The following is a 16,221-nucleotide window of genomic DNA, read 5'->3' on the forward strand; positions in this document are numbered from 1 at the left end:
GCGACGCTCAGTAGTATTCACCGTAGTACTATACTCCGATTTCCAACATCGCTCGTCGGTCGGTTCGAGCGTCGGGCCGACCGCACAAGCGTTTTATTATTGTCGCCGACGAGGCAGCGTTCTTCGCTGGGGCGCTTATCGCCCAAAACATACACACCCTCTCTGTCGTCTCAGCCATCGCCACGACCACGGTCAATGGCGCGCTAGTTGTAGAGAGCGCACCCGGCATTCGGCTTCAGCAGCCTTTTGCACGGCTGTCCGTGTACTTGATATAATGTAATATTATACCAATAACCGTTTTGGGAAAATATGTTTTATAGCTTTTGTGGTGTGCTGTTTTCGAGGAGAGGACTCCGGCAACCCTGAATATATTTTTTTTGTTCCACCGCGTTTTTCCGTTTTCGACCGTCGACGGGGAGTCCTATGGAGTTACACAATGCGCGTCATTATTAATATTATTTATCACACACAACAATAGACGTATGGTAATGTAAATGTACACAGCGTATAGTCTCGGGAGAGAATAATAACGAAGAGACGTTAATACGAAGTACTTATGCGTCATTTTAATAATCGCACACCAGTACGCGACTGCTTCGACTTGCGTGCGAGCAACCCCCCGCTAATATTAATCGAGATTCGTACAATAAAACGACGGTGAGAATGGTGGGCGAACAAAAAATAATCGATGTCGACGAAGTTTTCAAACGACGCCTGCGACCGACGTAAAAAACTTGTTTTGAATCTTTGTATATTATTATTATGTTTTAATGACGATGACGATTATAAATAAATAATAATAATAATAGTGTAATTTGTAGATTGTTTACGGGGCCGGCGGAGGTATGAGGTGGCGACCGGTAAGACGGCGGCGGTAGATCGAACGATTTTCGAATTTCTTTTTTTCGTAAAACGGGTTTTTGAATTCTGTTATTCAACGTCTCGGTTATTTTCGTCGAACCATTAAAATTGAAATCATTGTTCGTACGAACCGAATAATAAATCGTAATAATTGTATACCATACGTATTCGATTTTGTATGATTTGTTAATAGGCATTAGGCATTACTCATTTACACAAGAAACGAGGTTTATATTTTATGCCGTCTGAAAGTCGAAACAAAACAAGGCGCAGTGGTTTATGAATATAACATTTATAAAGTATAAGATAAATAAACATAACGACCATAATAAATGATATAAAAACGACGATATTAATACTTTAAAAATATGCTCTGTAAATATTCAAACAAGCACGGGACTCGCCGTAATCCTCTATAAAAAAATAGGTTGTTGAGAAATGTGTTTCACCAGTCGGCAGCACAAGTCACGACTTGCGACGTTTATTAACGGCATACAAAACTACAAAAACAGTTTTCATGATGTGAAAAAATATTGTACAAACAGTACAACAATCTAAAATCTTTAAAAAGTTTTTCTGGAAATGTGATTAATTACACAGTATTGACGTAATACGTGTGGTTATTAACAATTATTACTGCTAAGAGTGCTAACTACTATTTATTTTTTTTTATAATGATAGTTACCAACAAGGTTCATGTTCTTATATATGTATTATTATATTGGAACAAAATCGATCTATTTATTTTTTCATAACCAAAGCAAACTAATACAACACTTGATCATAATATTATATTATAATAATTATTTACATAGGTCATCAATTCATGACGAATCAACGTGCCGGTCAAGCGGACCAATCGAAATTATTGGGAATATTAATTGAAGAAAATAAAAGTGAATATGATAAAAACAATTATTGTTGGTAGGTTTTTGGTAAATAATAAATATGCACACCGGATAATCCATTTAACTGGTTACGTTAGTTGTTAGTTGTATTAAATTTTTGTTTTGTTGAATTGTTGCCTATTTTACAATTTCAATATAATACATAAATGACACAAGCAATATTATTTTATTATTCTTATTCTTATCAGTGGACAGTGATTTTTAATAAATTCTATTTATCTTTATATATATTTATAAATAATAATATATCATTTCTTCATAAATGAGGCGTATAGAACTTATTTAATAAGTGTTTTAATTGTTTAGACATTAAAAGAGTAATAGAAAGCATAGAAGGAAAAAAATATAATAATTTGACCATTGTGATAAAAATGTACTAACAGTAGTCTAACACTTGATATAAAATTGTAATAATTAGAAGTCACATTAATGGATTATTCTGTATATAACCATAAAAATACTCTTTTAGTACAAAATGAAAAAAAGAAAAACCATTTCATAAAGTTTTATTATTTATTAATATTATATTATAATATATATAGCATAATCGATCAAGGTTGCATTCTTTACAGTAAAACAGCAATTTTCATGTTTTAACATTTATTATTGATTACCGTTAGCATATAAAAATACATAACAATATTAAAATGTACAAAATTCTAATAAGTACATATACATTAAATGCATTAAGCAATAGTTCCATTAACATTAGCATTGTTAGATTCAAGTAAAGATTTGTTATGGATGATTTTGAAAAATGAAATGAGTTGAAATCATTGTTTTTCTTAAAAATAAATATATGTTATGTACATATAATATAACAGAGAACTATCTGAACAACAGTATTTTAATAATTAAATCACATGAAAATAAAATTAATGTAAAAGTAAAAAAAAAAAAATTATAATAATAACAATAATAATATAAAACAATTATTATAAGTTGAATAAAAATATAAACTAAAAATATACTTTACCTAATATATTATGTTACAATTAAAAATACTAATTCAAGCTGAATAGTTCTAAAAAAAAATAACATAATATAGTATAAGTAATACCCAAGGATAGCCTTTTAGTGAATAATATATGATTATAAGATTCTTGATTTTTATGTTTTAAATAATAATATAATTACTAAATAATGTTTAATTTGTAGATTGACAATATAAAATATTTTACAGTATAAAATATTTACAATTTAACTTAAAAATTTATAATTAGTCTAGGAAAATGTTGAGCTGGGTAATGAAAAATAATATTAAATATAATATGTACTATGAGTAGCTTATATTCATTAAATCTTTATAATAATAAAATTAATTTATAGAATAGGTAAGATATATGGCAAATAGTATATAAAAAAAAATGTATAGATCAACAGTCAAGATAATAAGTCAAATATATTAACTCATCATGTGAACATTTTTAAAAATTTTGTTTAATAAAGCACCATTATAATATTATAAATTGTATTTTTAGAACTGAATTGTTACTAAAGAATTTTGATTCATTTAATGGTACTGTTAAACAATCTGTGTGCTAGGTGCATTCAATAACAATCCATTTGTGCGTTCCATGTCTCCAGCTTCAATTTGTTCTTTTAGAAGTTCTAATTGTCTAATACCACTTACAGTCACTTCATATTTATGGGCTACCATAGATTGGTAGAAGTGTATAGCAAATGCTAAAAATATCACTAGAACAGGGATCAAAATAATAATAGCAGACCATGCAGCACATTCATATACATCATAAAATTTGATCCAACATAATATGGCAATTTCTGCTAGGAACAACAGAAGACCAAGAAGTGTTGAAAATGCCCATGCAGTTTCTATGTACCAATGTAGACGTTCATGTGGAGCTTCATGTACGAGACTTACCGAATGAAGATTACATATGGCCTCAATGTTTGGTAAAATACATGTACTTATCATTAGAGCCAACATGTGAACAGCAACTAATAGAGTGGTGCACACAGCAAATGCTATGAGCATTCCTTTTGGTATTTTAGAATTGGGTTCAATTTGCATTTCTACCATTGCCACCTATAGAAAGTTATTTTTTTTTAAATAATAGTTAATTTTTTTTTTTTCATGAGAAGTAATATTTTAACATACCATAGCAAAACCTGATAAAAGTGCCGATGTTTTGCTAGACGCCTTGAGCTTAGCTCTACTTAATTGAAGTTTACGCCAAGAAAGAAAAGCAGGAGAGTTGAGCGGGACACCAGCTTCTGTAACGTCGCACTGCGACATGTTATTGCACTTCTAAAAAAACAAAATACATCAAGTTAATTAGCTATGATTTTTTATGTTAATAGACTTATAGATATTTAAATACCAACACCATAGGTATGATAATCAATAATAAAAAACTACCAATGCATTACAATTTCTAAAAATAACTTAGAAATAGTTTATTAGTCACTTAGTCTAATTTAGAATTTTTATGCTTGATTAATAAAAACATTTTAACAACAGGATTGAGAAGACCACCTGAAATTGTTTATATAACAATTACTTGAGGTTAAAAATTAGTTTAAATAATTCACTGACCATGGTTATATAGGTAAGAAGTTGGTATGAGTTAACCACATCTCAAATATTATTTTTCAATTTCCATGTTGTTAACAAAATATACATTACTTATTTATGTATATTAAAAAGTTAAAAAAAAAAAAATATCAACAATCAATATTTTTTGTGGTGTAAGACCACGTTATTCATCTTAAATCAACTGAAATCAATCCATTCATGCATGAAGAAAATTAGGCTGCAACATATTCGATTTTGAAACGCATCAAGCCTCAAGAACTGTAGAAATCATTACCAACATGTGTTAGATTAAAATGTTAACGTCTAAGGCAGTTTTATTTTTCCAATTGTGGGTAGTGTATAGACGAACCTTTTGATAGTTGTTAAAGTTACTATGACAATGCCAATTAAAGTCTTGGTCCACCAAGTTATCTTTGGTACCATACAACGTGTGGCGACCGGAACTGATCGAGAATGATGACATCAAGAATTGAGCTAAATGCCGCGTACTCAAATATGTATATATTTTATATGTTATATATTGAACAATAATTTATGGTAGTCTAATTTAAACAATAATAAACAGTAAAAATAAAATCTTAAAAAATTGATGCAACATGAATTAATGCAGATGTGACTGGATAGTAGTAGAGGAATAAACCTTTAAAATTCACCTACGTGTACTCCCTGACGATTTGTTAAAATAATGAGAATTAATGTTATAATCGTACTCTGGTATTATAACGTTATGCTATTATTGCACTACGAGGTCTGTCGGGACTCCGGTAATTTGAAACCAATTATTGAATGTGATTAAACATCTATTGCATTACAATATAATGATTTAAAATTAAAAATATAAAATAAATTAAAATAAACAATATATTTTTCTTACTCACTAGTTCGTAAACAACATATGTAGATTTGCAAAAAAAAAATTAGTACACCGCTAGACGTAAAGTGAACGTAATCGGACGCAAATTCACGAATAATCAGCTAGTACTGCATCAGCCATTGATGACGAGAACTGAGGAGTGAAAATTATGCAGTCATCTCTCTCGTACGAAAATTTATTGATAAATCCAGTCACCAACACACGGGCGAAATATGCTGCTTCATTGGTAATCCACACATGCCCAAGGTCTGAATAGCACTAAAGACTAAAGCTCCCTTCCAAGTCACCGCTATCGCTACGGGAGATAACGACGATAACAATAACAACAACGAATAACACTGAATGTTGTAAATAATGTAATTATTTGTAACGTTGTAATGTTGTTGCATGTATAATACATTAATACTTGTATTTGATGTAAAAGCCATGAGCCATTTGTCCTGTCGAGGATTATGAACTTTGATGATTTCGAAATTATTCATAGTTTATACCTCACATACCTGATACCCCATATCTTGATTCTCGACTGTCATGAATTCGTGATACTGTGACGATAACGCTTATATTACTTAGTACTTATGTTATTTTTAATAATATTAATTATTAATATATAAATCGTAATTAATTATTATATCATAAAATTCATAAAATCATAAGTCATAACTGTCGATTGATGACACGCCCTCAATCCTCACACTAGTCGTGTCCTCTTGCTGTAGGTTTTTCGTGTATAATATTACATCAATCTATTTGAAATACTGAATATGGTCCTCTTGCATCATACTAAGGACTATGAAGAGTTCAATACGCTCATAAAAACACTAGAGGAATCTAAACAGCAGATTTTTGTAATTTTCACAGGCTCACCAAATGAAAGCGGTGAAAGTTGGTGTTCGGACTGCGTTGAAGGTATGCGATCGATCTTTAATCTTTATTGCATGCATGTACATTCTATGCAGTCATCTATGACCGTAAAGCAATGAGTCTTATCGACTGTTGTAACGTTTAGTATTTTTTATTGAACAATTTTATTATTTAATTGTTTTAGCCGATCCAGTTATCAAGAAACAAATTGAACACAATAAAGAATATTTAAAAGATACAAATATTGTGTATGCCCAAGTTGGCAAAAGAGAAGAGTAAGTCCTAAAAAACTGCATTTTCGCTTAATGTTATATTCATCATAATAAAATAAACCTACAAATATCATTTTAAAATAGTACTTATGATAAAGAAACGAGAATAACATTTTTTGTAGTGAAAGCCCAAAGTGTTGTTAAAATGAAGTTATCTTTTTACTTAGATTTTGGTGTATTATGAATTTTAAATCAATTATTAAATAGTCACAAAAATTTATTATTTTGAATTTTGTATAGATAGATAATACCATATTATGTTTAAGTAATATAAATAAACTTATAGGCATAAACACTTTTACTTTAATTGCCTTAAAATTAAAATTTTGTAGGTGAGTGCCTTATTAGTTATTATAATTGTTAATATGATATTCAAATCTTAAAAAAAAATATGAAAATAAATGTTTGATAATTATTCCTTACAAGAAAATTTTAAAGGAATGAAAAAAACTATGGAATTCAAGAAATTAAGAAACATTTAATACATGTAGTATTATGAAGATGTAATAACTTATTATACTATAACAATTATTATCATTATGTATTATATTATAGCTTAAACTGCTGTTTTTTTTAAAATTTCTTATTAAAAAGTTAAAAAGTTACTAAAAAGAACAGCATTACTAAATTTTTATGTGCATGATATTAGACTTGGAGAAGAAGTAAATATTGAATTATTAAAATAGTATTAATACATTAAGAAATATTATTATGTAAATTCAACTTCATCAATCATACTAAATAGTTATAATATTTAATAGAAATTAAACTACTTTTTGCATCTAACTTCTATGTAATTATCAATTACACATAAGCGTGATATTAAAATAGTAAAAATTAAAAGGTAAATTAATGTTTACTTAATGTTTTGCAAAAAAATGTAATACTTCGGTGTACATTAATAAAATAAATGTATATTTTTTTTTCAATATTAAAATGTCTATAATGAATTATGTGTGTTATTTTTCTTACAGATGGAAGAATAACAATAATAATCCATTTAAATTGGACAAAAAAATACGATTGCAATTCTTACCTACACTGCTGAAATGGGGTACATTGCATAAACTTCAAGTTGAAGAATGTTTGAAACCTGATTTACTTGATATGATCTTCAAAGACACAGAAGATGATTCTTAAATTATCATAAAAAAAAAAAAATGTATTGATAAATAATAAAAGACATTTTTAAATTGAATACATTATAATATGTTCTAATATATTGTAATATATTATAACTTATTGATTAATTGATTAATTACATTTGTATATTATTTAAACATTAAAGGTTATATTTCTTATCATAATAATTAAGTTATGATTTTATTTTTTAAGTTAATCATCTAAAAAATTTAAAAAATGAGCTAATTAATTCTTTTAATTGGCTAAAATAAATATAACATGGATAATTTTTGATAATTTCAAATTGAACAAAAACATTTAAATATTGAATTAGTATCATATAATATTAGTATATAAACATTATAAACAAATATATTATAGTAAATTATAATATACCATATTATATACCAAGGGTGGCCATCTTGCAGCTTGAGAGTTACATGTGACTCGCCATTGTTAGATGCGTCTCGTGTTTTATTTATAAAACTAAAATTTACTTATTATCATTATGAATTTTATTTTTTAAGGTATACATATATAAAAATTATCAAATTATTAAAAATGTACATAAAAATTTTCGCTTTTGGTACCATCGTATTTATTTATGTGACCAGTAAACCTATTTAGGTTGACCACCTCTGTTTTGTTCCATAATAACTCTTCTTTAATAACTATTGCTCACTTATACGTTCTAATCTAGAATATTGTTTTTTGGCATGGATGAGCAATACTGAATAATAATATAAATTTAATATGCTTAGACTTCTTTATGGTATTTATGAACCAGTTCTAAAATTTTCTAATCTTTCTCAGCTCATGGAAAAATGCACGATATTACTATCAAATAAACTTAAATAATTTACTTTTGGATGACATTGATTACTTGATCTCCTTACCCTTAATCGCTTTAAAATAAATTACTCTATTAAAAGAAAAAACAATCTATTTTACCTCCTCCTTCAATTAGAAATTATGTCTAATACCTAGTCTAAATAATATTTTAGTGGTTGATGGTAAATCTAATATTTTAGATTCTGAACGGAGTGATGAATGTATTGATTTTATAATGATGTGTTTTTTTTTTTGTGTATCTGTGTACAGCATAAGTAGTCAAAATAATGCTTAAATTTCAAATTTCAGGGGTGGTTTCCGATGGCAAAGTGAATATCCTTGGTGCATTATAGAGGTAAAAAGTTTTCAAAAAAATCGAGAAAAACAAAAAAAAAATGACGGAAAAACGGGAATTTTTACGCAAAACCAGTTTTTGACCAAATCGTTTTTTTTATATGATTGTAATTCAAAAACTAATCACTGTAAATACTTGAAAATTTCACCAAATGTTTATGTTAGTGTTATTTATATACAGTTTAATTTTCAAAAAATTTTGACTTTTTTTGAGTTATTTATAGACTACTGAAATTATCGATTTTTATGAGAATTTTTTTTTGAAGTGTGAATAAAAAAATGTTGGATGACCGAAAAATTTTGAAAATTTAATACAAGGTTCCTTATGAGTTGTTCTTATTTTAGCTAAAAAAAATTAAAAATCGTCAGTCACAATTTTTTTTTTTATAAATGTTTATAGTTTAAATATTTACGAAATCTATCGAAAACGCGAACATTTGTAAGTAATTTTGAAGTTGAAAAGCCATAACATTTTTTGTTTATAACTAAGGATTAAAAATACTACACTATGTTTTCCCTTAGTTTTCCTTCAAGTAGCTATAGTAAAAACTTGAAGCATCATTATAGGAAAAATTTTAAGTGCGTTTGAATTTCAAACTTTTTACGAAATAACGTAATGATAACGATACATCTTCAAACGATTTTAAATATTTGTTAATATTCAAAAAGTATAAGTCGTAGATACTTGAAAATTTTACCAGTTATTTAGATTGGCATTTTCTTTACATGATTTAATTTTCAAAATATTTTGACTTTTTTTGATTTATTTATAGACAACTGAAATTTTCAATTTTTCTTAAAATTTTTTTTTGAAGTATCGATAAAATTTTTTTGGCCCAATCAAAATACTTGAACATTTAATACAAAGTTCCTCTTAAGTTATTATTATAGTGATCAAAAAAATTTTAAGAATACATAGGCACAATTTTTTTTTTATTAGCATTTGAAGTTCAAATATTGACAAAAGTTCGTCAAAACCATGAATATTTGCAAACTGTTGTAATATTTTTGAAAATTTAACTGTATATAGATAACACTAACATAAACGTTTTTACTAAATTTTATCGCTATCATTTTTTTACGACAATAAACACTTTTAATTCTTTAAATATACCAAAGCAAAACATTTTTTGAAGTACTTTGATGTATTATAAAAATAGAATTTTGACGATTAGTTTATGAATTATTGGTATAAGTGCTTAAAATTTAATGAGCCAAGTGGAATGTTAAGGGGGTACCTCGTAAAAAAGTTAGGTAGTGTTTTTGTATTAATGAATGTCTTATAAACATAGTTTAAATAGATCAGTGATTCAAAATTGTGAATTAAAAGATTTTAACTTTTCAATAATTTTAGTTCTATTAATTTGTTATTTTCTTTTTACATGTTGACTTTTATTGTTTACAGCCTACTCTTGCATATTTTATTTTTTAGACATCTATATATTTCATAACCTGAATTTTTTCTAAATGAAGACGTCTTAGACCTTGGTTATACTGTGCTGGTGCATCTTCAATTCCCTCTAGTCGTGGCACTGATATTTACTAGTATCTATACCTAGGTTGATACCTAAAATGTAAACTTTTGATGGTCTAGGTCAAAAAAAAATCGTAGACCCCTAGATTTAATAAATTTTTCTTCTTTATTTTATCAATTTGTCTTTATGATGATTACAAATAAATAATTATAATACAATATATAAAAAATTCATTTTTTTTTTTTTTTACAAATAATTCACATTGATTATTTAAAAATAAGTAAAATACGTAGTTTTGGTACACGTGTTATATACTATCTACAAAAAATGACTGTCCGTATGTTATCTATGCGAAAAAATATATTCTTAATTTAAATAAATATTTTTATTGTAGTTTGTAATTTTACAGTTGTCATTGAAATTATAATCTGACAAATGTGTCATTTATATCTCTTAAAAAACTTTCAAACACTTTGGTCGGATGAACTGAACGCCACCATTTTTCCTATAATTGCCTTTTAGTAGGTAGGTTTGTTGCTCCTCGTAATCTTATATTACATTTTACTTACATGTTTAACAATAGCACGGAATACATATCTACTAATAACGACGTAGGCATGTAGTATATACGAATATAATTGTAGTAATAGTTGTTAATGTATTAAAAATAGAATGAGAAAATGTGTAGATAACAACATTATTAAAATCATTTTCTAATGGCCCCAAAAAAGCGGGGTATGGAATGCTCTGGAGCAACTGTCCTACATGAAATCCAGCCATGATAAGATTAAATAAATAATATATTATAATGATTATGTTTAGTTATTACTTATCAGTCTGGTCGTCGGGACTTAGTTGAGACTTGAGATATTAGAATGTTATCCATTGTCATTCATTACACAAGGGTTAATATAGAAATTAAAATGGTTGGGCTAGACACAAAGTAAACACCTATATCAGTCATACAATTTAATTTAAATCAAACGAATATTAGTAATTTTCAAGTCCATAGTTTTAGAAAATTATAAACAAAATAAATATATAAGTAAGCCAGGTAAGGTAAAGGTATTGTTAATAGGTACGTTAGAGACTGAAATATTATATCATTTTAAAACTTAACTAATATATATATAAAACATTTTTGAAATAGTATCATAATTAGGTACTAAAAAGAGAGGTTACATCACGATTAAATAATATTTTCTATAATTTTATTGAACGGGTTGATTATTAATTACTGTAAAGGTACATAATGTAAAACTGCAAAAGTTATTCAAAACATAATTCAGTGCAATGTGATCACAAAAAACGATTTTGTATTTTTAACTATGATTTAGTGACAGAGAACAAAAATATTTTACTCTAATACAAATATGTTTTCTACGATAAATTGCATTCCCTAGGTAGGTATTACGTAATACTGATATTAAATAATTAAATAGTATATATTTTAAGAGTAGGTGACAAAAAAAAAACAACATAATTTTGCAAACATAGATTTTTATTTAAAATATTTATATCTAATTTAAACTTCAATAATGATTAATTATAGTTTTCCGTTAATTGTCTTTATTCTTCATGAAAAATATTTAAGTATAAAATATTTATATAGTATTATTATACACTATAAAGGTATATAATATATGAATATGTTCATCATGAGTAAACCTGTTATTTAATTATTGGTTTTAAAGTCAACTAAAGGCCATTTTTTTGATTTTATAGTCATTTTTTTTGCTAAAAGTTGTAGAGTTCTCAGTTTTTCAGCACGGTAAAAATTCAAAGTTAGAAAAATTTCTGATAAACCTAATTTTAATTTCAACTCTACCAAACGTTTTCTTGAAAATCAAAAATTTAGCCATAAGTTTAGCTAACTATATATTAATATTAATTTATCCGAGTACAATATTGTATTAAAATAAATACTACCTATGCAAAAACGAGGTCCATCGTTTAAAAATAAAGCAGTGCCATTAAACCGTTTTGCTTTTTTCCTCAAGAGAAAATCTTTCTGGATTAAAAACGTTTAGATAAGGAAAATATTTGGAATGGTGGGATCATAATGAAGGTTATAATTTGATATTATTATTTTTTTTCCTTTTTCAATAACTTATGGCTAGCCTGGGATAGGATAAGTCTTGGTTATTTCTCTAAATAGAACAATAACTCGCTACTGCGTTGGTGTATTGTTTTTAAAACAGTTTATATATTTGAATATTTCATTAAACAAAGTATAAGTTATATAAAATTCAATTTAAGTATAGTTAAATCAAAAAAAAAAAAAAAATAATAAAAAAAATATGACATGAAAATCTATGTATACGTACAGTTATTCAGCTACACCTGAATGATTATAATTACCTGTATAGTCATATACATAATACATTTATAAACGACAACAACTTTTAATGAATTAGCTGAATTTCAGACGCAAATAAAAAAAATTTTATTCAGATATATTATTTCACGGTGGTTTTATTTGTTATAATTTATACATTATTATTACTAGTATAAAAATAGATAAAAAATAATAAATAATAGTTACTATTATTATAAAAAATGAATTATATAATATATTATATTATTTATAATTTAGATAAGTTAGACTAGTTAGAGTCTTAAAGAGAAAGATATATTATGAGTATAATGCGTGTTAATAAACATAAAAAAAGACTCTAGCTAGTCTTAGTAATATTAATAACAATAATGTTATAACTAATAAAATAATTAACTTGACTAATAAATTTAACGATAACTTAATCTTCGCATGAATTCCCGGGCACTGCGGAATACCTGGTAATGAAAGAGCCGACTTACTTGCCAAGGAAAAAGCCAATAATCTACATCAACTAACTGTGTGGAATATTAAATCCGACAAAGATACTAAAAAAATTATATACAACCAAATCAAAAATATCTGGCAAAAAGAATGGCTTAAAATGAATAGTAAATTAAATGAGATAAAAAGAACTATCGAAAAATGGAATAACCCTATATCACTCAAAAGAAGAGAGGAAGTCGTACTAAATCGCCTCAGAATAGGTCATACGCATTACACACATGGTCACCTCATGAAAAAGGAGCCACCAAAAATATGCCTTACATGCGGAATTACATCTACAATCAAACATATTATCACCGAATGCAGAGACACAAAAGAGGCAAGACAAAAATTCAACATACCGGAACACCTTCACGACGCACTGGGCCCTGACGAAAAATCCATCCAAAACATAATTTTATTTTTGAAAGATACTGAACTGTACAATTTAATTTAAGTCATCATTAGATGTAAAAATAAGCCAATGGTCACGTTATCGAGGCTTTAAATATAAAAAAAAAAAAAAGACAACTGCAGCTTCGACAAGGAACCCCTGCAAAGGCCTCAGAAGCATTATTTTTAGGGGCCTCGTACTAAAAAAAAAAAAAACAAAGACATTGAAAAACTAATCAAAATATTATTTATTCAGTTTTATGTAATTTATCAATTTTAAAAACATTTTATAGAATGGAGGGATAAATGTATTGAATTATCTTCCAATGGTGTGTGTTTTATTTATTATTATTTTTTAGAGTTTCATCTTTTTTGAATAGTAAAAACGCTTTAAATTTTAACTTTGGGGTAGAAACTAAAGAAAATTTCACCAACTTTCGACAAAATCGATTTAGTTTTTTTTTTGTAACTTAAAAGTGAAAAATCGTAGGGACTTTTTCTGCTGAATATTCATATTAATATTTGTTAGATATAAAGTAATTATGAAATATTACCTATTTATTTTCTACAAACCTATTATTATTATTTATACCATTTTATGGAAAGTCGATATTGACTCGAAAGTTAATAACAATAGTATAATATTATATACATGTTTACTATTTTAATAATTAACTATTAATAATATAGTGTCATTAATATATATATATTAATAATATATGTCATTTGTTTTTGAAAAGAAATAATTCAATTTACCTTAATAACAATAAGTATAATATATCATTAAATAAATTTAATAATATATAGGATAACAAATCATCTTCGCTCGTAAGTCATAATTATTTTTCGTAAATGATTTATCATTAAATTAAAAATTAACACATGTATTACAGTGACTTATTCAATGACGAGATGATACACTTGTCACCTACTAAGAACGATTAGACAATTATAGGTTATCCATTTTACCTTTTTTATTTCATTATTAATAAAATATAGTAATTAGTTTATTATAAAAATTCATTTATTGTTGGTATAAAACTAAAATATTATTAAGTGCATACAAATGATATCATAAAAATAAAACCATTAAATTAATTTTATTCCTCGGCTATTCTTTGTATGAGAGCATTAAGACAAATTTTTTTTAAGCATTTGCTATTTTTTCAATCAATTTTTAAAGAAGGGTCAATGATCACCTCTTTTTCTACAGTTATTAAGCAAATAATTTTAGACAATCTTTTATACTCAATAAAAGTATTCATAGTTTCAAACAAATACGTCTTGTTTTGAAAAGTATTTAAAATACGTACTTCAGCAGTGAGCACTCGCTAAAATAAATATTTTTGAGTGTAAATTGCATACAGGTTCTTAATTACATACACTTTAGAATATTAGATTACACAAATTTAGATTTACAAATGCCTGGTTTTAATTGTTAAACCTTCATATTTGAAGTACGTTCAGCACTCGCTGACAAAAAAAAAAAAAAAACAATCATAATATCATGTATTAAATACTGTCATGAGTTCCGGGTTGTAACTTATAGATATGGAGTGGATAGGGAATATTGAGTTTCAATTTTAAAAATGTAAGGTGTTTGTGATAGATACACTCCATTTAATTTGTTGGTAGGTAAAACTCTACACAATCGTATTCATATTTTTAAATTTATTCCAATAGGTACTTATAATATATAGGTATTTACAATATTAATAATCTAAATAATAAAATATTTAATGATATCATAATAAACAGTAATAAAATAAAACTTTTTTCTCAAGTAGTTGACTAAAAATTGCTGTTAAATATATAAAAATAAATATATAGTATAGATTGATACCGTAAGATTTAAAAAAATAAGTATTTCTTTCCAGAAAAATATTATTTATTTTTGCTTTTTATTTTATCAGATCATTTTCATTATTTACGCGATGAATTAAAATCTATTAATAAAAAAAAAGTAATGTTAAAGACAAAATTAAAAAACCTCGATTTAGTAAAACTTGTGAACAGACTTATTATTCGAGACTCGAGTGCTTACAATACGTACAAAATAAATATAAGATGACACATGTGTCTAGTTGTCTAGAATATATATACATGTTACATTTATATATATTATAATAGTAAAATATAAACACTACAGTAATGGTGTACTAATGGCGTATTTTACAGGAATTTCAATGCAAAACTATTAATTACTTAAATCATTGAAGTTTGTTTATTTATTTTTGTTAATGTTCTTATTTTTCACGTTTCGTATTATTTGAATTTCCAAAAAAAAAGCCGTTATATGGTGGGTACATTACTTCTGGGAATAATTTGTACAGTGTTTCAAGAATACAATTTATCGTACATCGTCTTCGTATAAAGGTAGAGTACATGACAGCCATTGGTTGTACAAATCCATCGATAATCGTTTCCTTGCTGCAATGGTTTGTCGTTGTTATCGGATGTTCTTGATCGACGCTTAGATTTACATTCAGTGTTTTGTTTTTTGTTATATTTATCATTATATTATTATCATTTTGGGTCGGATTTATGCTTTCTTTGTAGCATATTCGATGGCAATAGTCATCACAGTCCATACATTTATAAACCGATTTAAATATATTTATTTTACTGCAGTAAATACATTTATGAAATCCGTAAATATTAGTTTTTTTGAAATTATGTTCTTGGTTCATTTTTTAAAATTTTATATCATAATATTTATGACTAATAAAGATATTCATTAATGAAACTTTAAATAAATATAGCGCGTTAACGTTGCTATAGTGTGATTATTTCAAACAAAATTTGATAACTTATGTTTATATTTGATCATTTTGTTGATTTCAGCCAAAATAAAAAAAAAATAAAAAATAATTTTGATAAAACTGT

The 16,221-nt window shown here is 26.3% G+C and overlaps 2 protein-coding genes across 6 annotated transcripts; one reads left to right on the top strand and one right to left on the bottom strand.

Annotated features, from left to right (window-relative positions):
- Window positions 1–2,670: 2,670 nt before the first annotated feature.
- LOC112594600 (calcium release-activated calcium channel protein 1) lies at window positions 2,671–5,466 on the bottom strand (the record flags this gene model as incomplete). 5 transcript variants are annotated; one of them, XM_025339602.1, is given in 5 exon segments in its annotated part: window positions 2,671–3,819; window positions 3,892–4,041; window positions 4,679–4,871; window positions 4,987–5,129; window positions 5,208–5,466. In XM_025339602.1, coding segments are annotated over 3 exon segments (789 nt in total). In that variant the 5' UTR covers window positions 4,793–4,871; window positions 4,987–5,129; window positions 5,208–5,466.
- A 341-nt stretch (window positions 5,467–5,807) lies between these two features.
- On the top strand, window positions 5,808–7,539 carry LOC112594891 (thioredoxin domain-containing protein 17-like). Its single transcript, XM_025339942.1, has 3 exons — window positions 5,808–6,112; window positions 6,252–6,342; window positions 7,314–7,539. Exons 1-3 carry the CDS (start codon window positions 5,968–5,970, stop codon window positions 7,477–7,479), a joined length of 402 nt encoding a protein of 133 aa, XP_025195727.1. The 5' UTR covers window positions 5,808–5,967; the 3' UTR covers window positions 7,480–7,539.
- The last annotated feature ends 8,682 nt before the right edge of the window (window positions 7,540–16,221 follow it).

The sequence above is a fragment of the Melanaphis sacchari genome, unplaced genomic scaffold (genome assembly GCF_002803265.2).
Source record: "Melanaphis sacchari strain LSU unplaced genomic scaffold, SCAv2.0 Contig0_pilon_pilon, whole genome shotgun sequence".
Taxonomy (NCBI): Eukaryota; Metazoa; Arthropoda; class Insecta; order Hemiptera; family Aphididae; genus Melanaphis; species Melanaphis sacchari.